This window comes from Procambarus clarkii, chromosome 10, assembly GCF_040958095.1.
Source record: "Procambarus clarkii isolate CNS0578487 chromosome 10, FALCON_Pclarkii_2.0, whole genome shotgun sequence".
Taxonomy (NCBI): domain Eukaryota; kingdom Metazoa; phylum Arthropoda; class Malacostraca; order Decapoda; family Cambaridae; genus Procambarus; species Procambarus clarkii.
The window spans coordinates 30,374,370-30,401,072 of record NC_091159.1 but is presented as its reverse complement, the minus strand read 5'-3'; the positions used below and the strand labels follow the sequence as shown (position 1 = coordinate 30,401,072).

Sequence of the window (26,703 nt, the reverse complement as noted above, 5' to 3'; positions counted from 1 at the left end):
GTGTAGATTGCTTCCTGGAGAAGTCCATTAGCAGTCGCCTTACGGAAAGGAGAGACTAACAGGCTTCCAGACGGGAGAAAGCACAAAGTGAACCGTATTTAGATAATTCACAAGCCGTATTCCGGCTCCAGTCAACCGGAAGCGGAACCGGTTAGCCAGCTCTCATTGTACCCCCCCCCACCCCTCCCCCTTTTAATGAAAGGCTTACCTAAATCTCCCCAAGAGCCTTTAAATCCCCTATAATGGCGTGACCCCATTAGATACGACCTGCAACACGTTACACAACATCACAATATCAACAAAAGTCTGCCGTTCCTTCGGAGTTGTTTGACGGGGGGATCATATATGTGTGTATTTTGTTACAGCGACGCCAGGAGTCATTATAAGCTGTTGTTACAACTATCGTAACGAGGGTATATGGAGATAACTGTGATAGTTCCTCTAGTACTGGAACAATAGTACTGGACAGTTGGGTCAGTATTATTTTGGTGTAGAATTCAGTGTAATTGCAGAGTTTTTAATTGGACGCCAAAATAATGTCTGAAGATTCAAGTAATGGTGATGGTGTTGATATTGGTGGATAACATGACATGAACAGCCATGGTGGATCACATTACAAGAACAGTCATGGTGGATCACCTTACAAGAACAGCCATGGTGGATCACCTCACAAGAACAGCCATGGTGGATCACCTCACAAGAACAGCCATGGTGGATCACCTCACAAGAACACCCATCGTGGATCACCTCACAAGAACAGCCATGGTGGATCTGAAAGTGCTGCTACTGTGTGCAATATCAAAGTTAATTGTGTTAAATATATAAGAGTGAGAGAGAGATGTGGATTCTAACTTGTGGGAGTAATGGAAGGGGTTGTGGTGGTTGTGTTGTGGGAGTAATGGAGGGAGTTGTGGTGGTTGTGTTGTGGGAGTAATGGAAGGGAGTTGTGGTGGTTGTGTTGTGGGAGTAATGGAGGGAGTTGTGGTGGTTGTGTTGTGGGAGTAATGGAGGGAGTTGTGGTGGTTGTGTTGTGGGAGTAATGGAGGGAGTTGTGGTGGTTGTGTTGTGGGAGTAATGGAAGGGAGTTGTGGTGGTTGTGTTGTGGGAGTAATGGAGGGAGTTGTGGTGGTTGTGTTGTGGGAGTAATGGAGGGAGTTGTGGTGGTTGTGTTGTGGGAGTAATGGAAGGGGTTGTGGTGGTTGTGTTGTGGGAGTAATGGAAGGGGTTGTGGTGGTTGTGTTGTGGGATTAATGGAAGGGGTTGTGGTGGTTGTGTTGTGGGAGTAATGGAGGGAGTTGTGGTGGTTGTGTTGTGGGAGTAATGGAAGGGAGTTGTGGTGGTTGTGTTGTGGGAGTAATGGAGGGAGTTGTGGTGGTTGTGTTGTGGGAGTAATGGAGGGAGTTGTGGTGGTTGTGTTGTGGGAGTAATGGAAGGGGTTGTGGTGGTTGTGTTGTGGGAGTAATGGAGGGAGTTGTGGTGGTTGTGTTGTGGGAGTAATGGAGGGAGTTGTGGTGGTTGTGTTGTGGGAGTAATGGAGGGAGTTGTGGTGGTTGTGTTGTGGGAGTAATGGAGGGAGTTGTGGTGGTTGTGTTGTGGGAGTAATGGAAGGGGTTGTGGTGGTTGTGTTGTGGGAATAACATTTGTTGAACTGTAGGCATTATGGAAGGGGTGGGATGATGACTGATGGTTATCGTGGGGAGGATTATTGTATAAATCCTTGTGTACTGCGCTAGTGTTCCGTGTTCGCTAGACACTTAGACCCGACATATGTCTAGATGCCTCACAGTTTATCAAAATTATAATTAATCCCAGTAAACCATTGTGGTCCATAGAATTCTCCTATTGATCACAATACTCCTTAATAATCGCACTTACTGGCTGATAATCTCTCAATTCCTTTCTTCGTGTAATATCCAATAATCGTTGATGACCAAAGGGAACAGCTCATAATTACTTGAGTCTACATTCCCTCAAAATCTTCGTAAAATCGTCCTTAATCCCCAACAATCCGTTAATCTTTCACAATGGTCAATACTCCCTCGCTGGCCCCGCTGGTCGCTCACATTGCCCACCACAAATCCCTAACATTCCCCCAACCAATCCCCCACAACAGCCCCCGCCCGGGGCCTGCCTTGACCCTTCATGGGGGACAGTGGTGCTCCAGCGGTGAATTTGAAGGGATAATTTCACCTCCGCCCCGCCGCGCCGAGAGATAATTTCCCTGCCATCTCCTGCTGCTGGCTTAATATCAGGACGAGTGCCAGGGTCGTAACTCATCACCGGTGGCACTAACTGCCGCGGGCCTGCTGTATAACAGTGCCTAGACGGATAGACAGGCAAACGGTGCGCTGCCACTCAGGGCACTCAAGCAAGTCAATGGTGCCAGCTCTAGACGGCACTGTAGGAACAATGTGGGGATTCGTTGTAGCGAGGCGTTGTAGGAATATTTCCCATAGATGTGAGGTGCAGCGGTGCTTTGATCAGCTGCCTCTGGCACTTCACATGGCACTCTTGTTCTGTGGCACTAATTACCTTTGGTCAGGACCTACGCGTGCTGCTGCCATGTGATGCAACAGGCAGCAGCGGTGTTGCTCACGTCGCCCCACAAAGTGAAGTGATTCGATGAAATATCTATGCCCAAGTTGACCACCGAGCGCTCTCGGATCTTGGGTAAATATTTTCACGACTACCAAGATTTTTGTAGAGTCGTGCTGGTCTAGTGGTTAAGGTACCAGGTACGCCAAGGTGCATAGCGCTCCTGGCTATCTGGGTTCGAATCCTTCTTGGGTGAGGAATTTTCAGTCGCATATAGTCCTGGGGACCATTCAAGCTTGTTTGCATATATATATATGTATATATATATATATATATATATATATATATATATATATATATATATATATATATATATATATATATATATATATATATATATATATATATGCAAACAAGCCTGAATGGTCCCCAGGACTATATACAACTGAAAACTCACACCCCAGAAGTGACTCGAACCCATACTGCCAGGAGCAACGCAACTGGTATGTACAGGGACGCCTTAATCCGCTTGACCATCACGACCGGACATGCAAATGCAATGCAATGCGGACCGGAAATGCAAACAGGCTTGTTTGCATTTGTGTTCCTCACGTGTGCCCCAAAGAATGAGGTGATTTGATAAAATGCTATGCCCAAGATTACCATCTGAGTGCCGGCGGGGAAGTGGTTCAAATAGCTTCGGCTATCACTTCCTTATGTCCGGTCGTGATGGTCAAGCGGATTAAGGCGTCCCTGTACATACCAGTTGCGTTGCTCCTGGCAGTATGGGTTCGAGTCACTTCTGGGGTGTGAGTTTTCAGTTATATATATATATATATATATATATATATATATATATATATATATATATATATATATATATATATATATATATATATATATATATACCGACGTCGCCCTACTGACCTTCCTCAGGATGCAACCCCACAAAAGGTAAACAGAGCCATTATGTGAACGGAAACGTGCCCAACCATTTCTATAAACATATAAGTCCGGAAATCATATCCGGTGTCCTCCGCTTGCAAACCGAGAACGAAATCGACTGTACTACAAGACCCTATTAACAACACTGTTTATAACTAACCACAAGACATGTCTCATCCATCATCAGAATTCCATAGTCTGGACGACTAAAAATATATATATAATCCCGAGTTCGTTCAGCTTAAGACGTCAGTGATTTTGTATTCATTACAAATGGTGTATTGGATTTTCAGTGACGTCTTGCTTATATCATGTCAGGCGCTGTAAAGGTTGATAAACTACCAGTGTGTGGCCTGAGAGGTGCTTCTGACCCTTATAAGAGACTTCTGACCCCATATAGAGACTCTACCCTGGAGGGAGGGTATTGTACACCATCGCGTCTTGCTCTATTTTATTACATACAGGGGTATACCGTATGGATCCCATTATACAGGAGACTCATGCAGGGAGTTGCTCGCAGGGGATAGGAGTGATTTTCTCTATAATGTTTTCCTTCACTGAGGCGCATCGAGGTGTCAAACTGCGTCATTTATCGACACGCGTCACGACCAATAAAAGTGTCTAATGAACTTTGAGAAGTAAATGCTTTAGCTTCTTTCCCAACTGAAGATTTGTCTGTGTGAGGCTGGAGGCCAGACGCTTGAGCTTAGCCTCACCAGCTTTTTAGGGGTGAATAGTCTGGGGTACAGGACGCAAATAGGTTTGTCGAGGGTCGGTTCTATTTGTTCTATCAAGAAAGAGTAGTGTATAATAGTGACCGCCTCCAACATATAATCAATGACAGGTGGTTAGCCATGTCCCTAGGTTTGTTGGTAGATGATGTATCAATTGGTTCCCCCTTTGGTTTCATATTTGCCATTTATTCATAGGTACTACCAAACAGAAAGTCCTTGTTGACATAGTTATAATCGCCGTCTGATAAGAGTCCTTTCCGGCCTCAAGAGTCATATTTACCCACCTAGAAAGATCGCAGATGGCCCAAGTTGTAGTTTAAATTACGAAAGAACGGGTCTTATACGCAAGCTTCCATAATATTTGAATGTAAATGGGTGAATTGTGGCAGATTGTTAAGTAAAATGGCGGCCAGGCGGGCTGCGACACATCCGGGGCTTGGTGAAGGGCAGCGACACATCCGGGACTTAGTGAAGGGCAGCGACACATCCGGGGCTTGGTGAAGGGCAGCGACACATCCGGGGCTTGGTGAAGGGCAGCGACACATCCGGGGCTTGGTGAAGGGCAGTGACACATGCCTCACGTTCATATAAGGTATAAGATGACTCTTGGGTGCTCAGGTGCTCAGCCATTTAGCGACTAACTTTATGTGACGTCATCGGCGGGTACTGAGCTCGCCGCAGGGAGTGAAGCCCAGTTCTCTGTTCAGCTAGACTTCAGACGGGGAGGTTGTGACCTTAGGCTCTCGCAGGATTGGCAGATTTAGATCTTAAGTGGAGAGTTGAGCCTACGAGAGAGAGGCAACATAACTAACTATATTGAGGAACCAAGGGGACCTTTCTGGATAAAAGGTCGTTCGAATACCATCGACGAAGGACCCTGCTGAGAGTAAAAGAGACTGGATAGCAGACCAGATTCAGTGGAGAGAGCTGTAAGTACCTTCATTTGGACCTTGGTGGGTCAATGCGTACTGACCGTCGAAGGCGAGTGACGATCCCGACCAGTGAGCGCAGAAGTGATAACGACTCGGTGTGTGTGTGAATCCATAAGGAGTAGCCGTTGAAGAGGATATTGAAGACACGACCGAGGTCCTGGTAAGCAAGCAAGTGCTTCTTTGGATTTTTGTCTGTGATGAGGCAAGTGGAGTGTTGACTGTGACCCTGGAAAAGGAGTGCTTTATTTAATTGTGCCAACGAAATGGCTGTAAGCAATCGTGCATCGATGATAAAAAGTTCTCTAGTAACTAGTAAGGTGAGCAAGTGTGGAAGATATTAATATCTCTGATTACCTTATAAAGACTGTGACGGCGTCCTGTATCGAAAGTGACCCAGCCAGTGAAGTCGACCGTCGGTGTGGAGTTTTCAGTTGCATATTGGCTTGGGGGCCATTCAACCTTGTTCACATTTGTGTTGTTCACGTGGCCCCATAAAGTGAGGTGATTAGATGAAATATCTATCCCCAAGCTTACCACCAAGTGCTGTCGGGGCGATGGGGATATAGCCTCGGCTACCAATGACTTTTGTACAGTCACGGTAGTCGAGTGGTTAAGGAACCAGGTATGCCAAGGTGCACAGTGTTTCTGGCTGTCTGGGTTCGAATCCTTCTGTGGTGTGGAGTTGTTAGAGAGAGAGAGAAAAGAGAGAGAGAGAGAGAGAGAGAGAGAGAGAGAGAGAGAGAGAGAGAGAGAGAGAGAGAGAGAGAGAGAGAGAGAGAGAGAGAGAGAGAGAGAGAGAGATACATTTGTATCTTCAGGCCAATACCATTGGTTACACACAGAGATCACACTAACGTGATGCTTCAAATGAACAAATCCACAAGGGCCGTGACGAAGATTCGAACCTGCGTCCGGGAGCATCCCAGAGTGTGAGCATAGTGTGATTTCTGTGTGTAATGATGTAAGGGCGAAGAGGGAGAACGGCCTATTGACATAGCTCGAGTGCAGGGGGGGTTGTGAAAAATCCTTTTTTGTGCCTCGGAGAGGCTGCGGGATCCAGTAAGTTCAGTAGAACTTCGGTTTCAACCCTTTTACCCTGTCGTAGCTCAGTCGATGAAGGCAGTGTCTGGGATGCTCCCGGATACAGGTTCGAATCCTCGTCACGGCCCTTGTCGATTTGTTCATTTAATACCATTGGTATTCCGCAGAAACAGATCAGCTTTGTAAAATACGAACGATAATAAAAGAACACACAGAGAGACTTCCCCGAGGAGAGTGTGTCTTGAGCCCCGCTGAAAGAATAACCCTAATGAAACTGGTCCCCAGAATTACTTTAAACTTTCTGCCGGGATCGAGGAACAAATATATATATATATATATATATATATATATATATATATATATATATATATATATATATTATTAAATATGACCGAAAAAGTAAGATTTATAATTCTCTAAGTAACCTAACCTAACCTAACCTAACCTCACCTAACCAAACTTCACTTCACTTTACCTAAGCAAACCAGGGATTGAAGGTCACCGTAATTCTCCATATCGTCCCTGTTATTTTCTCGCTTGCATCACTGACAAGCCAGTTCTCCCCATTCGCTGCTCCGTAAAATATACAACGGTTTTGTCAACCGGGAAACGTTCAAACCCCATCAACCCACTTAACCCATCGAGATGCTCGGAAAACGGTACATTAATTTTGACCAATAATTCTCAATTTAACGGATTGGTCGATTACGTAAAGAATACGACTTGCTATGTGAAAGGACAAGTTGCTTTAGTACATAAAGCTGTCCAGAACAGAAGCGGATTATTATTCTGAAACGAGGATGACACGAGGGTCACAGGCGGATGGCAGTCTTCAGGGATCATGAATGATCTCATACAGGTATTCACATCACAGCCGCAGGATTTGCATACGACCAGTGTATTGATAGGTTGTGTAATGAGATCATTCTCCATCACAGTGTGGAATTGTATTTCTGCTTTTGTGTGTGTGTGTATGTGCGTGTGTGTGTGTGTGTGTGTGTGTGTGTGTGTGTGTGTGTGTGTGTGTGTGTGTGTGTGTGTGTGTGTGTGTGTGTGTGTGTGTTCTCACCTATTTGAACACATCTATTTGTGCTTGCGGAGGTTGAGCTTTGACTCTTTGGTTCCGCCTCTCAACTGTCAATCAACTGGTGTACAGGTTCCTGAGCCTACTGGGCTCTATCATATCTACACTTGAAACTGTGTATGGAGTCAGCCTCCACCACATCACTCCCTAATGCATTCCATCAGTTAACTACTCTGACACTGAAAAGTTCTTTCTAGCGTCCCTGTGGCTCATGTGGGTACTCAGTTTCCACCTGTGTCCCCTTGTTCGCGTACCACCAGTGTTGAATAGTTTATCCTTGTCAACCCTGTCGATTCCCCTGAGGATTTTGTAGGTAGTGATCATGTCTCCCCTTACTCTTCTGTCTTCCAGTGTCGTAAGGTGTGTGTGTGTGTTTACTCACCTAGTTGTACATACCTATTTGTACCTGCAGGATCGAGCTCTAGCTCTTGTGTTTGTGTGTATGTGATCACCAATTTGTCCTTTCCTTTTTGTACCTATATTATCGAGTTTCTGTCATTGGGCCCCCACGTATCCACCATTCTCTTACAACGAAACAAGTATTTTTCTCACATCTCAATGTCTCTCTCTCTGCTCATGAACTGGATTGTTATTCTTTAGAAACATGTTCTCATGTGTGCCATTTCTCTATCATCTGGTTCCTCTCGTGTCTTCTCTAGTGTCATTAATACTAGTTCCTTCAGTCTATCTTCATTCCTAGTCTTATGGGACTGTGAGACGATCCTTGTTGCATTCCTCTTTATCTTTTAAAAGTTTCCTAATATTGTTTTATAGGTCCGGGCTACAAGTACGGAGCTGCATTGTATTTAATTGGTCTCACGTTGGTAATTTCATGTGTTCACAAAGCCTGTTAAAGCAGCTAAAGCCCATCCTGTATATTTATTGTGTAGCGCCCTGCTTGTTCTCCGTCACCTTTGCCTTATCTACAACACCTTACACTTGTTGGTATTGAACTCCATTAGCCAGTTCTCGGATTCTTAAGCCAATCTAGACCTTCTTGGAATATGTTGCAGTCTTCTTCTGCCTCGACTCTTTCAAACTGGGTTTGCATCATCGGCAAAAATTGATATGCAAGGCCAGGATTCGTCAAGCATTTATACACGTCCACTTACGAAACCTTTACATCTATCCTCAACCATGCATGGGATGTTCCCAAGCTCATAAACGGTTATATAAATGTAAACGAAACCGACGGCCATGATTGTTGAAAGATGTACAGGTTTCGTGAATGAATTAGCAAATGCTTATGGCGTTTTACCCCCCAAGACTCTACCCCAGGACTCTACCACCCAGGACTCTACCCCCAGGACTCTACCCCAGGACTCTACCCTCAGGACTCTACCCCCCAGGACTCTACCCCAGGACTCTACCCCAGGACTCTCCCCAGGACTCTACCCCAGGACTCTACCCCAGGACTCTACCCTCAGGACTCTACCCCCCAGGACTCTACCCCAGGACTCTACCCCCCAGGACTCTACCCCAGGACTCTCCCCCAGGACTCTACCCCCAGGACTCTACCCCAGGACTCTACCCCAGGACTCTACCCCAGGACTCTCCCCAGGACTCTACCCCCAGGACTCTACCCCAGGACTCTACCCCAGGACTCTCCCCAGGACTCTACCCCCAGGACTCTACCCCCAGGACTCTACCCCCTCAGGCAAGTAGCAACCTCCGCAATGTGTTCACTGTAGAACCACGAGTCACCGTTTCACAGTCACCAATATCACTGTGTGACACGTGATTCTTGTAAGACTAGATTTGGAATCGATTCAAATTGCTAAAAGGGGATCGAGTTCAAGACCTCAATAGTCTTCGTTTATTCCTAGGTTGCTAGGTCTCTTATATCACTTAGCAAAGTTTTTTTTGTGGGTATATTTAATATTTTTTTTGACACTGGTGATGGAATATTATTTTCGAAACGTATGTGTATATTAGGTAATATACGTCGTGCCTGATTAAAAAATTAACAAAATTTTAATTATTTTATGTAAATTGAATAGACACGAAATAACGGAAGACTAGAAAAAAAATAAAAATCTGTGAAAAATGACAAAATCTGAAAGTTTCGAGCGTTGTTCCTTTCAAGATGCGAGGAAACTTAATTAAAACTCAGGAGACCCGTTTTATGAGCAAGCCATCTTCTTTTCAAATGATTTTATTATTATTATTATTATTTGCTATGCTTTATAGTTGACATTTGGTCAGTATGGTGAAATATGTGGCTATACACACACACACACACACACACACACACACACACACACACACACACACACACACACACACATACACACACACACACACACACACACACACACACACACACACACACACACACACACACACACACTGTTCTCCTCCCCCCCCCCTCTCCTATCCGTTTGTAAGCTTCAATTCGTTGTTCTCTTTTTAAATATCCTCACACACACTCTCATCTTTGGTCCATGCAGTGTGTAAGTTGCAGGAAAAAACAAAAAAAAAAATCATCAGATAAATAAATAAAACAATTTAATATTAATGAACAAAAATGGTACCTGAGAACACTTGGCGATCATATCATTCACACCTGAAACAAGGGAATATGAAATCGTAACATTAATAAAATGCGCGATGAACACAATGTAATAATAATATATACTGGTAAGCTGAAGTCATCCACCATACCACCACAGCATCCGACACCCGACGTAGGCTGGTAGTAGACGACGGGTGAGAGAAGCTATGCGACGGGTGAGAGAAGCTATGCGACGGGTGAGAGAAGCTATGCGACGGGTGAGAGAAGCTATGCGACGGGTGAGAGAAGCTATGCGACGGGTGAGAGAAGCTATGATGACCCTAAGAGCACCAGGGAGAGACTGGCTTCCCTGGATGATGATGGTGGTGATGAAGATTAAGCCACCCAAAAGGTGGCACGGGCATGAATAGCCCGTAAGTGGTGGCCCCTTTGGAGCCATTACCAGTATCAAGAGCTGATACTGGAGATCTGTGGCGGTGCGACTGCACCCTACGGAGAGGTCGTGACCTCTGGCTTCCCTGGTTGTTGTTGTTTAAGATGCGCTACCCGGAACAAAGAGTTCCAAGCAGCACGGGCTATGGTGAGCCCGTAGTTTTTTTAGGCTTCCCTGGGTAGCGGGGCTCAATTTATACCCCGGTGTTGATGACGTCACTTCCGGTGTAAGTGTGAGGAGTAACAAGCGGCTGATGGTACAGATGGGTAGAGGCTGTATAACTGCTAGTTGAAGGTGGCGAACTGCTTGTTTGTGGAGGCTAACTGCTACCCTGGAAACACAAACCGAAACTGTCTCTATTTTCCGCTTATTACAACTTCTAATAAAGTTGTTACATCTTGGCTTAACGTGTTTATGACATATTAGAACGTTGTTACAACTTGCTATATTGGTTGTTATAACTGGTTAGGAGGTGTTAAACCTTGTTCGAACGTTGTACCAACGTCGTAGTTTCGGTGTGTGTTTGGCGGGTAGCTAGCGGAGGCGCCCCTGCCTGCTGGAGAGCCGTACCAGGTAGTGGGTGGTACCGGTTGTGCAGCGTGAGGCAGGTCGCACGACTCATCCTGGCTGTCATAGAGGTGGACTTCCAGTGTGGAGACATATGGAAGGTGAGTGGAAGAGCCAGTTACACTGCAATGCATGGGATTTATCTGACAATATATACATTCATCACACTTGCAGATATACATATATATACACGTTCATTCATCACACATGCAAATATACATATTCATACAAATACATATTTCAGCCCATCCTCCTGTTTTGATAGTACTTATAGGTAACAATGGAGACCAGAGTACATATATATCTATGTACAACGCAATTTGAAATTAGAAATCTGTACTATTGAATATGGACAAACTGGAAAAGGTTTTAAAATCGGTCAAAAAGGAAATGATTTAAGTTGCAAAGACAACCTAAACTAACCTTCCTAGGCCTAATACACGCTATGTGAGGCTTAATATAGTACATATGTGTGCTATACTAGGCCTAGGAATATTTAAGATTGTCTTTTAGCTTCATTTTTTTTTAGTCTCTATGAAGTGAATAGTACCAAATTCTACTATCTAATTGCTTAGTACGTCAATGTTTGTACTATGGTGCACATAGTTACAAAAACTACTATCTAAACAGGAGTCAAACAACATACACATTCACAAATGCAGATATCATATTGATACATACAAACATACATGAACAAATTCACAAGGGCAGTGACGAGGATTCGAACCTGCGTCTGAGAGCATCCCAGACACTGCCTTACTTCATACAGGTTCATACACACACACACACACACACACACACACACACACACACACACACACACACACACACACACACACACACACACACACACACACACACACACACACACACAAGTAACAAGGATAAGGCAGGACAGAGAAGGCTGGGCAGACTGCATATTTCTTGACTGCCAAAAGGCCTTTGATACGGTACCGCACATGAGACTGCTATACAAACTTGAGAGGCAGGCAGGAGTAAGCGGAAAGGCCCTAGTATGGGTGAAGAACTACCTAACAGGAAGGAGCCAGAGGGTAATGGTAAGGGGCGAAAAGTCGGACTGGCGAACAGTAACAAGTGGAGTACCTCAAGGATCGGTGCTGGGATCAATCCTCTTTCTAATTTACGTAAATGATATGTTTACAGGAGTGGAATCATACATGTCAATGTTTGCGGATGACGCAAAATTAATGAGAAGAGTTGTGACAGACGAGGATTGTAGGATCCTCCAAGAGGACTTAAACAGGCTGCAGAGATGGTCAGGGAAATGGCTACTGGAGTTTAACACCAGTAAATGTAAAGTTATGGAAATGGGATCAGGTGACAGGAGACCAAAGGGACAGTACACAATGAAGGGGAACAGCCTACCTGTAACGATTCGAGAAAGAGACCTGGGAGTGGATGTGACACCTAATCTAACTCCTGAGGCACATATAAATAGGATAACGACAGCAGCGTACTCTACACTGGCGAAAATTAGAACTTCATTCAGAAACCTAAATGAGGAGGCTTTTAGGGCGCTTTACACTGCCTACGTGAGACCCGTCTTAGAGTATGCCGCGCCATCATGGAGCCCCCACCTGAAGAAACACATAAAGAAACTGGAGAAGGTTCAGAGGTTTGCGACGAGGCTTGTCCCAGAGTTACTAGGTATGGGATATGAAGAGCGGCTGAAGGAACTGAACCTTACGACACTAGAGAAAAGAAGGGAGAGAGGAGATATGATAGGGACATATAAAATACTCAGGGGAATTGACAAAGTGGAAATAGATGAAATGTTCACACGTAATAATAACAGAACGAGGGGACATGGGTGGAAACTGGAAACTCAGATGAGTCACAGAGATGTTAGGAAGTTTTCTTTTAGCGTGAGAGTAGTGGAAAAATGGAATGCACTTGGGGAACAGGTTGTGGAAGCAAATACTATTCATACTTTTAAAACTAGGTATGATAGGGAAATGGGACAGGAGTCATTGCTGTAAACAACCGATAGCTAGAAAGGCGGGATCCAAGAGTCAATGCTCGATCCTGCAAGCACAAATAGGTGAGTACAAATAGGTGAGTACACACACACACACACACACCCGTACATGCGACCATACAAGACAAACATAGCAATACAAACATGTTAACATAGAGCCGTAGGGTAAGGCATCTTGGTGTTTCTTCAGCAATCAGTATCTTGAGAGAGGCCTCATCACACATGCAGATGAGGGAGTGTACCAGGCTGGGGCAGGGAGACGATTTGCATTCCCAGATTAGATGTATATTGCGTGTCGGGCCTTAGGGAGGGACCGAGGGAGAAAGGTCAGACTGGAAGGGAGAAAGAAGAGAGCAAGAGAGAAGAAGAGAGAGAGAAGGGAGCAAGAGAGGAGAAGGAGAGAGACGGGAGGAGTTGGGAGAAGGAGAGAGAAGGGAGCAAGGAAGGAATGGGGTGAAAAGAGAAGGAAAGAAAAGGGAGAAAGAAGAGACAAAGAAGAACAGATGAAAGGAACAGAAACAATGGAAAGCAATGGGTTGATAAGTAAAATGGGTAGAAAATCCCAAGGGAGATATAGGCAGTGAGTTGCGAAGGTGGGCGTGGAAGGAGGTGGAGGGAAGAGGAAGAGAAAGAGTTATTAGAGGCAAGAGCAAGGAGAGGAGGGAGTGAGAGAGAGAGCTGAAGAGAGACGGAGAGAGAGAAAAGGGAAGAGATGGAGGAGAAGGAGGAGGAGAGAGAGAGAGAGAGAGAAAGAGAGAGAGAGAGAGAGAGAGAGAGAGAGAGAGAGAGAGAGAGAGAGAGAGAGAGAGAGAGAGAGAGAGAGAGAGAGAGAGAGAGAGAGAGAGAAAGAGAGAAACAACATGGAGAAAGAAAGAAGTGGAGATATGGCAGAGAGAATGATAAACAGACACAGTCTTAACAAAACAAAGTGTTATTTAACACTTCTCGGCTTAGATAAACACTGTGGGAATGAATTACTGATTCTAATCTCAAGTCCAAAGTAACGCTAATTAGTACTGTGGGACGTGCAAAGGTGTGAGTGTGTACTCACCTAATTGTACTCACCTATTTGTGCTTGCGGGGGTTGAGCTTTGGCTCTTTGGTCCCGCCTCTCAATTGTCAATCAACTGATGTACAGATTCCTGAGCCTACTGGGCTCTATCATATCTACACTTGAAACTGTGTATGGAGTCAGCCTCCACCACATCACTGCCTAATGCATTCCATCTGTTAACTACTCTGACACTGAAAAAGTTCCTTCTAACGTCCCTGTGGCTCATGTGGGCACTCAGTTTCCACCTGTTTCCCCTTGTTCGCGTCCCACCAGTGTTGAATAGTTTATCCTTGTTTACCCGGTCGATTCCTCTGAGGATTTTGTAAGTTGTGATCATGTCTCCCCGTATTCTTCTGTCTTCCAGTGTCGTAAGGTGCATTTCCCGCAGCCTTTCCTCGTAACTCATGCCTCTTAGTTCTGGGACTAGTCTAGTGGCATACCTTTGGACTTTTTCCAGCTTCGTCTTGTGCTTGACAAGATACGGGCTCCATGCTGGGGCCGCATACTCCAGGATTGGTCTTACATATGTGGTGTACAAGATTTTCTGAATGATTCCTTACACAGGTTCCTGAACGCGCGCGCGCGTGCGTGTGTGTGTGTGTGTGTGTGTGTGTGTGTGTGTGTGTGTGTGTGTGTGTGTGTGTGTGTGTGTGTGTGTGTGTGTGTGTATGTGTGCGTGCGTTCTCATCTAGTTATGCAGGGGGAGGGGGGGAGGGGGGGGAGGGGGAGGGGAAGGGGAGGGGGGGAGGGGGAGGGGAAGGGGGGGAGGGGGGGAAGTTGAACTTCGGCCCTTTGGTTCCGCCTCGCATACATACATCAACAAGTGTACAGGTTCCTGAGCCTGTTAGGGTCTATCATATTCCCAACATAAACTGTGCATGGAGTCTATATATGTGTGTGTGTGTTGCTGTGGTTTATAATACACGTATATATGTGTCCATTTGGCATATTGACGTCGAAATGCGGTGTGTATTGTGTGAGAACACGAGTGGGTATACCACAAGTGATGACGTAGTGTTACAGGCGGTCACAGTCACGTGGAGTCACAGTCAGTGGCCCAGTTTGATCATCCTGTGTTCAGAATTGAGGTAACGCTGTGTGTGTGACATTCGAACACACATTCACGTGTGAATTGTGTTCGCTGACACGTGAACGTCTCTGATACCTGTTTTGGCAGGTGTGTCGGATGTGGTTCACGAACCAGTCTGCAAAAGTATCCCAAGTATAACCACAGCTACTGAACCAGGTCATGAGTCTAAAAGGTCAAATTGCAAACATTTCATACGACAAAGATTTTTTGGTGGATTCCAACTGACTCTATTGACCCGGCCACAGGACCTGAACCCTTCATGGGTTCGAATCATGGCCGGGTCAATAGAATCAATGGTCTATGACAATTTGGATCGTCGAGGATCACACCCAAAAGTACACAGTACCGTGACCACCTCGCCACTCATATAAATATATATATATATATATATATATATATATATATATATATATATATATATATATATATATATATAAAGTATATATATATATATATATATATGCAAACAAGCCTGAATGGTCCCCAGGACTATATACAACTGAAAACTCACACCCCAGAAGTGACTCGAACCCATACTCCCACAACTGGTATGTACAGGGACGCCTTAATCCGCTTGACCATCACGACCGGACATAAGGAAGTGATAGCCGAGGCTATATGAACCACTTCCCCGCCGGCACTCGGATGGTAATCTTGGGCATAGCATTTTATCAAATCACCTCATTCTTTGGGGCACACGTGAGGAACACAAATGCAAACAAGCCTGAATGGTCCCCAGGACTATATACAACTGAAAACTCACACCCCAGAAGTGACTCGAACCCATACTCCCACAACTGGTATGTACAGGGACGCCTTAATCCGCTTGACCATCACGACCGGACATAAGGAAGTGATAGCCGAGGCTATATGAACCACTTCCCCGCCTTTCCTTATGTCCGGTCGTGATGGTCAAGCGGATTAAGGCGTCCCTGTACATACCAGTTGTGGGAGTATGGGTTCGAGTCACTTCTGTGAGTTTTCAGTTATATATATATATATATATATATATATATATATATATATATATATATATATATATATATATATATATATATATATATATGTCGTACCTAGTAGCCAGAACGCACTTCTCATCCAACTATGCAAGGCCCGATTTGCCTAATCAGCCAAGTTTTCCTGAATTAATATATTTTCTCAATTTTTTTTCTTATGAAATGATAAAGCTACTTATTTCATTATGTATTAGGTCACTTTTTTTTATTGGAGTTAAAATTAACGTAGATATATGACCGAACCTAACCAACCCTACCTAACCTAACCTAACCCATCTTTATAGGTTAGGTTAGGTTAGGTAGCCGAAAAAGTTAGGTTAGGTAGGTTCGGTAGTCGAAAAACAATTAATTCATGAAAACTTGGCTTATTTGGCAAATTGGGCCTTGCATAGTAGGCTGAGAAGTGCGTTCTGGCTACTAGGTACGACATATATATATATATAAATATATATATATATATATATATATATATATATATATATATATATATATATATATATATATATATATATATATATATATATATATATATATATATGTTGTTGAATATGACCGAAAAGGTAAGATTAATAATTCTAACACGAATTTTCTCAATATTTCTTATGTTTTTCTGCACTGTCGGTGGTAATGGAAATATCAATTCTCCAAAATTCATTTTTATTAATGGTCTGACACCTAGAAGCGTTTCGTATGGCTGTAAGAATACATTCATGACTAGGTGATTATAGCTATTCTAAATGACTCCTTTAAGCACAGTGATAAATATAATTGTTTGTGAATTTTAGTCGTAATGATAGTACCATGGGTACCGTTAATTATCGACTCGTCATTGCATAGTTCACAGAAAAGTGAGGATTCTACAATTAGTTAAATGTTATAATTTAATCAAGTGGTATTCAAATTACAGAACCAAAATATATACATTGATGATCCTAATCATTTACGTCAACAAGTCTACAGCGTGTTGAGCATTCGACATCAATGGCATACACGCATACAGTGAGTTAAGTCAGGAGACAGTTGTAACGTTCTCTAGTGAATGTTTTGATGAGTTTCTGTCTCCTCGGATGAAGGCAGGTCGGACACGTAGAGGCCTCAGTGATATATAGTCCAGCTGGATATAACAGAAGGACTAGAGACGAATATAATGGTCAGAGATAATTCATGCCTGTATTGTTTAATGGTGTGTGTGCGGGATCATTCAATGAGCGAAGAAAGTAAGTTCGCCATAATGGGAGGATTTAATTTATTTTTCAATAAAGTGGAATGCATTTGGGCAATATATAAGAAGGGGAATTATTGGAGTAAAAAGTTTTGGAAACGGTAGATCTTAATTACTATCACCTGTGCATTTTTTAGATAATATTGGTGCGTACAAAAATAATAATTTGAATATTGTATACGATTGTGTGTTAGATTATGATGAAGAAACGAATGATCTGAAGTATGTAATGTTTGGCGGAAATATGAAAATACCAGAGTTTTATTAAAGTTCTAAATGAACTGTAATTAATATGTTGTATTAATATTGCTCCGATGTGTGGAGCTGAGATATGAGGACACGGAGCTGAGACGTGAGGACAAGGAGCTGGGATATGAGGACACGGAGCTGGGATATGAGAACAAGGAGCTGGGATATGAGGACAAGGAGCTGAGATATGAGGACACGGAGCTGAGACGTGAGGACAAGGAGCTGGGATATGAGGACACGGAGCTGGGATATGAGAACAAGGAGCTGGGATATGAGGACAAGGAGCTGAGATATGAGGACAAAGAGCTGGGATATGAGAACAAGGAGCTGGGATATGAGGACAAGCAGCTGGGATATGAGGACACGGAGCTGGGAAATGAGAACAAGGAGCTGGGATATGAGGACAAGGAGCTGGGATATGAGAACAAGGAGCTGGGATATGAGAACAAGGAGCTGGGATATGAGGACAAGGAGCTGGGATATGAGAACAAGGAGCTGGGATATGAGAACAAGGAGCTGGGATATGAGGACAAGGAGCTGGGATATGAGAACAAGGAGCTGGGATATGAGGACAAGGAGCTGGGATATGAGGACACGGAGCTGGGATATGAGAACATTTCACTGAGATATGAGGACAAGGAACTGGGCTATGAGGACGGTGGGAAGGATCACGTAAAAAGATTGATAATAATTTGTAGTTTAATACATGTAAAGATATATAACTAGAGAAAGAGACCTCGGTTGTATGAACTAAAGAAGATATATAAATAGATATAAGGAAGCTTGTAATGCTGAGAGAAGATGAAATAAATTTAAAATACTTATACATCAACTTATATATTATTCTAGAGCTGGGATACACAATCGACACAATCGACTTGAGAATGGTCCAGGACGGACCGAAACGTCGTCGTCCCTTCACTTTCTAGTGTGTGATTTGGTCAATATATAATATATATATATATATATATATATATATATATATATATATATATATATATATATATATATATATATATATGTCGTACCTAGTAGCCAGAACGCACTTCTCGGCCTACTATGCAGGGCCCGATTTGCCTAATAAGCCAAGTTTTCCTGAATTAATATATTTTCTCTATTTTTTTTCTTATGAAATGATAAAACTACCCATTTCATTATGAATGAGGTCAATCTTTTTTTTATTGGAGTTAAAATTAACGTAGATATATGACTGAACCTAACCAACCCTACCTAACCTAACCTAACCTATCTTAATAAGTTAGGTTAGGTTAGGAAGCCGAAAAAGTTAGGTTAGGTTAGGTTAGGTAGGTTAGGTAGTCGAAAAATAATTAATTCATGAAAACTTGGCTTATTAGGCAAATCGGGCCTTGCATAGTAGGCCGAGAAGTGCGTTCTGGCTACTAGGTACGACATATATATATATATATATATATATATATATATATATATATATATATATATATATATATATATATATATATGTCGTACCTAATAGCCAGAACGCACTTCTCAGCCTACTATTCAAGGCCCGATTTGCCTAATAAGCCAAGTTTTCATGAATTAATGTTTTTTCGTCTACCTAACCTACCTAACCTAACCTAACCTAGCTTTTTTTGGCTACCTAACCTAACCTTACCTATAAATATAGGTTAGGTTAGGTTAGGTAGGGTTGGTTAGGTTCGGTCATATATCTACGTTAATTTTAACTCCAATACAAAAAAATTGACCTCATACATAGAGAAAAGGGTTGCTTTATCATTTCATAAGAAAAAAATTATAGTAAATATAATAATTCAGGAAAACTTGGCTTATTAGGCAAATCGGGCCTTGAATAGTAGGCTGAGAAGTGAGTTCTGGCTACTAGGTACGACATATATATATATATATATATATATATATATATATATATATATATATATATGTCGTACCTAGTAGCCAGAACGTACTTCTCAGCCTACTATGCAAGGCCCGATTTGCCTAATAAGCCAAGTTTTCCTGAATTAATATATTTTCTCTAATTTTTTTCTTATGAAATGATAAAGCTACCCATTTCATTATGAATGAGGTCAATTTTTTTTTATTGGAGTTAAAATTAACGTAGATATATGACCAAACCTAACCAACTCTACCTAACCTAACCTAAGCTATCTTCATAGGTTAGGTTAGGTTAGGTAGCCAAAAAAGTTAGGTTAGGTTAGGTTAGGTAGGTTAGGTAGTCGAAAAACAATTAATTCATGAAAACTTGGATTATTAGGCAAATCGGGCCTTGCATAGTAGGCATAGAAGTGCGTTCTGGCTCATAGGTACGACATATATATATATATATATATATATATATATATATATATATATATATATATATATATATTTATATATATATATATATATATATATATATATATATATATATATATATATATATATATATTGCATACGAATATGTCGTACCTAGTAGCCAGAACGGGCTTCACGGCCTACTATGCAAGGCCCGATTTGCCTAATAAGCCAAGTTTTCCTGAATTTATATATTTTTCTAAATTTTTTCTTATGAAATAATAAAGCTATCCTTTTCACTATGTATGAGCTTTTTTTTTTAAATTTGAGTCAAAACTAAATAAGATATATGACCGAACCTAACCTACCCTACCTAACCTAACCTAGCATAACCTAACGTAAACTAACATGACTAAGACAATAATTTATGTTCTTAATATAATATGATAATAATAATTCAAATAAACCAATAGGAAACAATTTGTTGAAAAAAAGAAAATACCTTACCTGTGACAGGAAAAAACATGTTTTTTTTTTTTAACAGCGCCATCTGTTGGACGTAGGAGCAACACACTCTTTAATCTCCGAAATTTCTTCACTTATTGCTCTGAAATTTTGACACAACGTTGCATTCGAATAAGAACGTCTTTTTATATACCTACTATATAGATGCCACCCCTGTGACAGGTAAAAACGTGCGTTTTTTTTGAAAAACAGCGCCCTCTGTTGCACATAAGACCAACACATGCTATACTAAATATGTTACGATTCCATTTCAATGTTTCCGATTTCATTGATAAATTGAATTTTCATAAATTTCGAATATTTTAATTTTGTTTTAATTATTTTGTGTGACATTGCCTTGGAATTGAGTAATGTTGTTTACCATACCGTTCATACCCCCTAGTCCTCCTTGCCATTCCCCACTCCCTCTTCCGATGCATTCCCAAATGATCTGATGTTCCCATCAGAACATTGGGAATATCAAATGATATGATACTCCCATCACTGAAATATAAGAAAAAGTTAAAAAAAAAACAAATTAAAAAAATAGACTATATTCACGAAATGAACAGTATGATAAACAACACAGCTCAATTCCAACACAATGTCACACAAAATAATTAAATCAAAATGAAAATAAATTTAAATCTATGAAAATTCTATTTATCAATGAAATCGGAAACATTGAAATGGAATCGTAACATATTTAGTATGGAGTGTGTTGCTCTTATGTGCAACAGATGTAGCTGTTTCTTAAAAAACATATTTTTACCTGTCACAGGTGTTGCATCTATACTTATACTCACGAAATAACCAGTATGGTAAACAACACAGCTCAATTCCAACGCAATGTCTCACAAAATAGTTAAATCAAAATGAAAATAAATCGAAATCTATGAATATTCAGTTTATCAGTGCAATGGAAAACACAGAAATGGAATCGTAACATATTTAGTATAGCGTGTGATGTTATTACGAAAAAAAAAGATGGCGCTGTTTTTCCAAAAAAGCATGTTTTTCACTGTCACAGGTGTGGCATCTATATAATAGATATATAAAAACATGCGCGTATTCGAATGCAACGTTGTGTCAAAATTTAAAAGCAATCGGTATAGAGATTTCGAAGATTTCCCTCACATGAAAAAACACATGAAAAACAGTTTTTTTTAATATGTTTTTCCCGTCACAGACGTGACATCTATATAGTATGTACAGTATATAAAAAAAACGCTCATGTGCGAATGGAACGTTGTGTGAAAATTTCAAAGCAACCGGTGAAGAACTTTCGGAGATTAGTGATTTTGAGCAAACGAACATTTACATTTATATATATATATATATATATATATATTGGTGTATACTGGCAGCAGGTTTTCTTTCAAACATGTTTCATTGAATATGACCGCATATTCTGTATTTATAATTTTCTGGTTTAGGGCTTCTATCCCTCTAACTATTTTCTTAGCATCAGGGCTTAATTGAAATAGGAGTTCTCCAAAACTCATTTTCGTACTTTTAAGGTGAAGAAAAGAAGTGATTTACTATAGAGTGTATTACACTTATTTGTATAATTTGCACGACGTTTCGAACCTCCATGGTTCATTCTCAAGTGAACAGATCTTACAATACTAGTTGATTTTATACCCGCATTAGGTCAGGTGATAATACAATGAAGGTGAAAACATGGGGGGATACATAAGGGATAAACATAGGGGCTGCAGAAGGCTTATTGGCCCATACGAGGCATCTCCTATCCAAACACAATATGTTTGATTAATCTTTGTGTTTGGATAGGAGATGCCTCGTATGGGCCAATAAGCCTTCTGCAGCCCCTATGTTTATCCCTTATGTATCCCCCCATGTTTTCACCTTCATTGTATTATCACCTGACCTAATGCGGGTATAAAATCAACTAGTATTGTAAGATCTGTTCACTTGAGAATGAACCATGGAGGTTCGAAACGTCGTGCAAATTATACAAATAAGTGTAATACACTCTATAGTAAATCACTTCTTTTCTTCACCTTAAAAGTGCGAAAATGAGTTTTGGAGAACTCCTATTTCAATTAAGCCCTGATGCTAAGAAAATAGTTAGAGGGATAGAAGCCCTAAACCAGAAAATAATAAATACAGAATATGCGGTCATATTCAATGAAATATATATATATATATATATATATATATATATATATATATATATATATATATATATATATATATGTCGTACCTTGTAGCCAGAACGCACTTCTCAGCCTACTATGCAAGGCCCGATTTGCCTAATAAGCCAAGTTTTCCTGAATTAATATATTTTCTCTATTTTTTTTCTTATGAAATAATAAAGTTACCCATTTCATTATGCATGAGGTCAATTTTTTTTTATTGGAGTTAAAATTAACGTAAATATATGACCGAACCTAACCAACCCTACCTAACCTAACCTAACCTATCTTTATAGGTTAGGTTAGGTTAGGTAGCCAAAAAGTTAGGTTAGGTTAGGTTAGGTAGGTTAGGTAGTCGAAAAAACATTATTTAATGAAAACTTGGCTTATTAGACAAATCGGGCCTTGCATAGTAGGCTGAGAAGTGCGTTCTGGCTACTAGGTACGACATATATATATATATATATATATATATATATATATATATATATATATATATATATATATTAGTATATTTTGGTAGCAGTCTTTCCTGTAGACATATATTATTAAATATGACCGAAAAAGTAAGATTAATAATTCTAACACGAATTTTCTCAATCTTTCGTACATTACGCTTCACTGTTGGAGGTAAATAAAAAATCAATTGATTTTTGATTTACCTCCAACAGTGAAGCGTAATGTACGAAAGATTGAGAAAATTCGTGTTAGAATTATTAATCTTACTTTTTCGGTCATATTTAATAATATATATATATATATATATATATATATATATATATATATATATATATATATATATATATATATATATATATATATATATATATATATATATATATATATATATATTTGCTATATTATTATCAGAGATTAATTTAACATAAATCACAGCTGTTGCGAGTAAATACAGATGGCAGGAAAATTTTGTTCTCTTTTGTCAAGAGAGTTGCTAATGTTTGCGAGGTTTGTTTCATGTATTCCACCATATTTGGGCGTCCGTAGATGAATACTCTGAAGCAGTCACCCATACACACTCACATGTTCTGTCGCCAGGTTTCAGGGCTGGGATTCCTCTCCCCTTATGTTGATCTTTCTAGTCTATATATATTTTTATATACACAAGATTTCTTACATTCTTGTAAAGCCACTAGCACGCATAGCGTTTCGGGCAAGTCCTTAATCTTAATTTTCCCCGGAATACGACCCGATAAATCGTTTATTAACCAGGTACCCATTCGCTGTTGGGCGAACAGAGGCTACAGTTAAGGATTGGCGTCTATAGTCAATCTTTTCCGGGCAGGATACGACCCAAGCCCAAATCGTTCGCCCAGCGCGGGTCGAATATATTACCAATATGCCACGTGGACTGTCAAGTCAAGTCAAGACCTCATGTCAAGTCAGTAACAATTAATTATTGTGGCGCTTGATTACTCTCGAGTTGATCCAAGCTCTTGGGTCACCAGCTGTTGGAGTGGAACGACTAGTAGGGCTCAAATAGGATTTCTAATAATGGGTCTTCTAGCTTTTAGGTTGTTCTCCACACCCTGTAGAGGTCTGATATCCAGGGGTTGTGTGTTCAGGGCTTCGTGAAGGTCTTGAATTGTTTGGTCATCTGGTGGCCGGCGTTCCTCTTGCTCTTTTAAGTGCCTTTTACACTTTTACACTGTTTTACACTGATTGCAATATGTTTGCATGTTAGCGTTCTTTAAGGTACGTGGTGGTGCTTAAGCACTATTCCTTCACTCCGTCCTTACGTACTAATTAAGCGCGTTCTGCCTTTTTCATTTTCCAGTTAATCTATTTACATCTATAACCTACCCAATGACAGATTGTTCATCTGTAAATTTCCTCACGATACGAAATTAATTGCGAAAATTACTGAAATTGATTGAAGCTTTATCCAATTAAACGCCGTGTCTAAAAAGTAAGGTTATGATTGAGAAGACCTGGATGGAACTATAAACACATCCTATGGATAGGAAATAGATTGGGGGAAAGATCTTTTGATATTAATTAAAAGTTGAAAAGGGGAAGTGATCAGAGCGCTGTGTGTTCTCCTGACTTTACGTTCACCAGTGATGAAATGTTCAGGATAATTTACACAGCATATGTGAGATAACCCAACCCACAGAGACCCCAACCCCCAGAGACCCAACCCACAGAGACCCAACCCACAGAGACCCAACCCACAGAGACACAACCCACAGAGACCCAACCCACAGAGACCCAACCCACAGAGACCCAACCCACAGTGGCCCAACCCACAGAGACCCAACCCACAGAGACCCAACCCACAGAGACCCAACCCACAGAGACCCAACCCACAGAGACCCAACCCACAGAGACCCAACCCACAGTGACCCAACCCACAGAGACCCAACCCACAGAGACCCAACCCACAGTGACCCAACCCACAGAGACCCAACCCACAGAGACCCAACCCACAGTGATCAAACCCACAGAGACCCCAACCCACAGAGACCCAACCCACAGAGACCTAACCCACAGTGACCCAACCCACAGAGACCCAACCCACAGTGACCCAACCCACAGCGACCCAACCCACAGTGATCAAACCCACAGAGACCCAACCCAAAGAGACCCCAACCCACAGAGACCCCAACCCACAGAGACCCCAACCCACAGAGACCCAACCCACAGAGACCCAACCCACAGAGACCCAACCCATAGAGACCAACCCACAGAGACCCAACCCACAGAGACCCAATCCACAGAGACACAACCCACAGTGACCCAACCCACAGTGACCCAACCCACAGTGACCCAACCCACAGAGACCAAACCCACAGAGACCCAAACCACAGAGACCAAACCCACAGAGACCCCAACCCACAGAGACCCAACCCACAGAGACCCAACCCACAGAGACCCCAACCCACAGAGACCCCGACCCACAGAGACCCAACCCACAGAGACCCAACCCACAGAGACCCAACCCACAGAGACCCAACCCACAGAGACCAACCCACAGAGACCCAACCCACAGATCTGAAAATGAAGAATTAACGACATTTAACTTAAGTAGCACCATTTCGTACCATTATAAAGGGTCCAAGACGGGTCGAAACGTCGTCGATTTGATTTCCTACGCGCGCGTGTGTGTGTGTGTATGAGTGTGTATGTGTGTATGAATGTGTATATCTGGAAAGGGGAGGGGGAGAAAAGGTGAGAATGAGGTTGAAGAAGGAGGTGTGGGAGGTGTAGTGGGGGAGAGCCATCTCAACCCCCTTCCACATCCCGTGCCACACAACTCAATCGGCCTGAGGCTTGTATGTAGCGATGCTCGACTAATGAGTTGTATTCATGGAGCTGATTGCTTGCTAGGAACCTACTGTGTCATATTGATCCCTTATCTCTCGTCTCTTGTCTCTCTGTCTCTCTGTCTCTGTCTCTCTCTCTCTCTCTCTCTCTCTCTCTCTCTCTCTCTCTCTCTCTCTCTCTCTCTCTCTCTCTCTCTCTCTCTCTCTCTCTCTCTCTCTCTCTCTCTCTCTCTCTCTCTCTCTCTCTCTCTCTCTCTCTCTCTCTCTCTCTCTCTCTCTCTCTCTCTCTCTCTCTCTCTCTCTCTCTCTCTCTCTCTCTCTCTCTCTCTCTCTCTCTCACTCTTAGTTATTAAACCCCCCCCCCTCCCACCTTTTTATTGACGCTTTCTGTTGACGTGCGGGGAAATGGACCGAGCAATTACGGTGATCTCTTTTGATGTAAGCTGGATTAGTATGAGGTTTTCATCAATGGTATGATGCTGCTGGATTCATCTCGTTCATCTTCTGGTTATTTTGTATTTTTATTTGTATTTTTATTTATTTATTTTTTTCATCTTCTTTATTTCTATTCTGTTTTTCTATGTTTTGTTCTGTTTTTATTATATTTTCTTAGTTTTTCAATGTTTTTTCTCGGTTTTTATATTTTTTTACTTTCTGCTGTTTGTATATTTTAGTCTGTTTTTATATTTTCTTCTGTTTTCGGTTTTTGATAATCTATATTTTCTTCTTTGTTTTTTTTATATTTTCTTCTGTTTTCTATATTTTCTTCTCTCTTTTCTCTCATCTTCCTCCTTTACTGCGTCAGTCCTCCTGTCATCTATATTTTTATTTGATTTTACAACTGTCCTTCTATTCTTCCTGCTCTTCCTCCGCTCTTCCTTACTTCTCTTTCTCATGTTTCTCTTGCTCTTCCTACCATTCTTCCTCTTTTTATTCGTATTACTTCTAATCTTCTTTGCTCTTCTGACATCCCAATCCTCCATTTCCTCCTATTCCTCCTCCGCCTTTTTCTCCTCCTCTTTCTCTTTCTCCTCCTCCTCCTCCTTTTTCTTCTCCTATTCCTCCT

The 26,703-nt window shown here is 41.6% G+C and overlaps 1 protein-coding gene across 1 annotated transcript; it reads left to right on the top strand.

Annotated features, from left to right (window-relative positions):
• The first annotated feature begins 590 nt into the window (after window positions 1-590).
• Window positions 591-25,369, top strand: LOC123747435 (proteoglycan 4-like). Its single transcript, XM_069322281.1, has 4 exons — window positions 591-827; window positions 8,538-8,928; window positions 15,017-15,264; window positions 24,488-25,369. Exons 1-4 carry the CDS (start codon window positions 591-593, stop codon window positions 25,367-25,369), a joined length of 1,758 nt encoding a protein of 585 aa, XP_069178382.1.
• The last annotated feature ends 1,334 nt before the right edge of the window (window positions 25,370-26,703 follow it).

Bases quoted from the DNA above. Each gene is read 5' to 3' on its own strand.
- LOC123747435 (XM_069322281.1), top strand. From the start codon at position 591: ATGAACAGCCATGGTGGATCACATTACAAGAACAGTCATGGTGGATCA. The intron at 828-8,537 runs GTGAGAGAGAGA...TTACCCCCCAAG, and splicing joins ATTGTGTTAAATATATAAGA to ACTCTACCCCAGGACTCTAC. The intron at 15,265-24,487 runs GTACACAGTACC...CCCAACCCACAG, and splicing joins GTCGAGGATCACACCCAAAA to AGACCCCAACCCCCAGAGAC.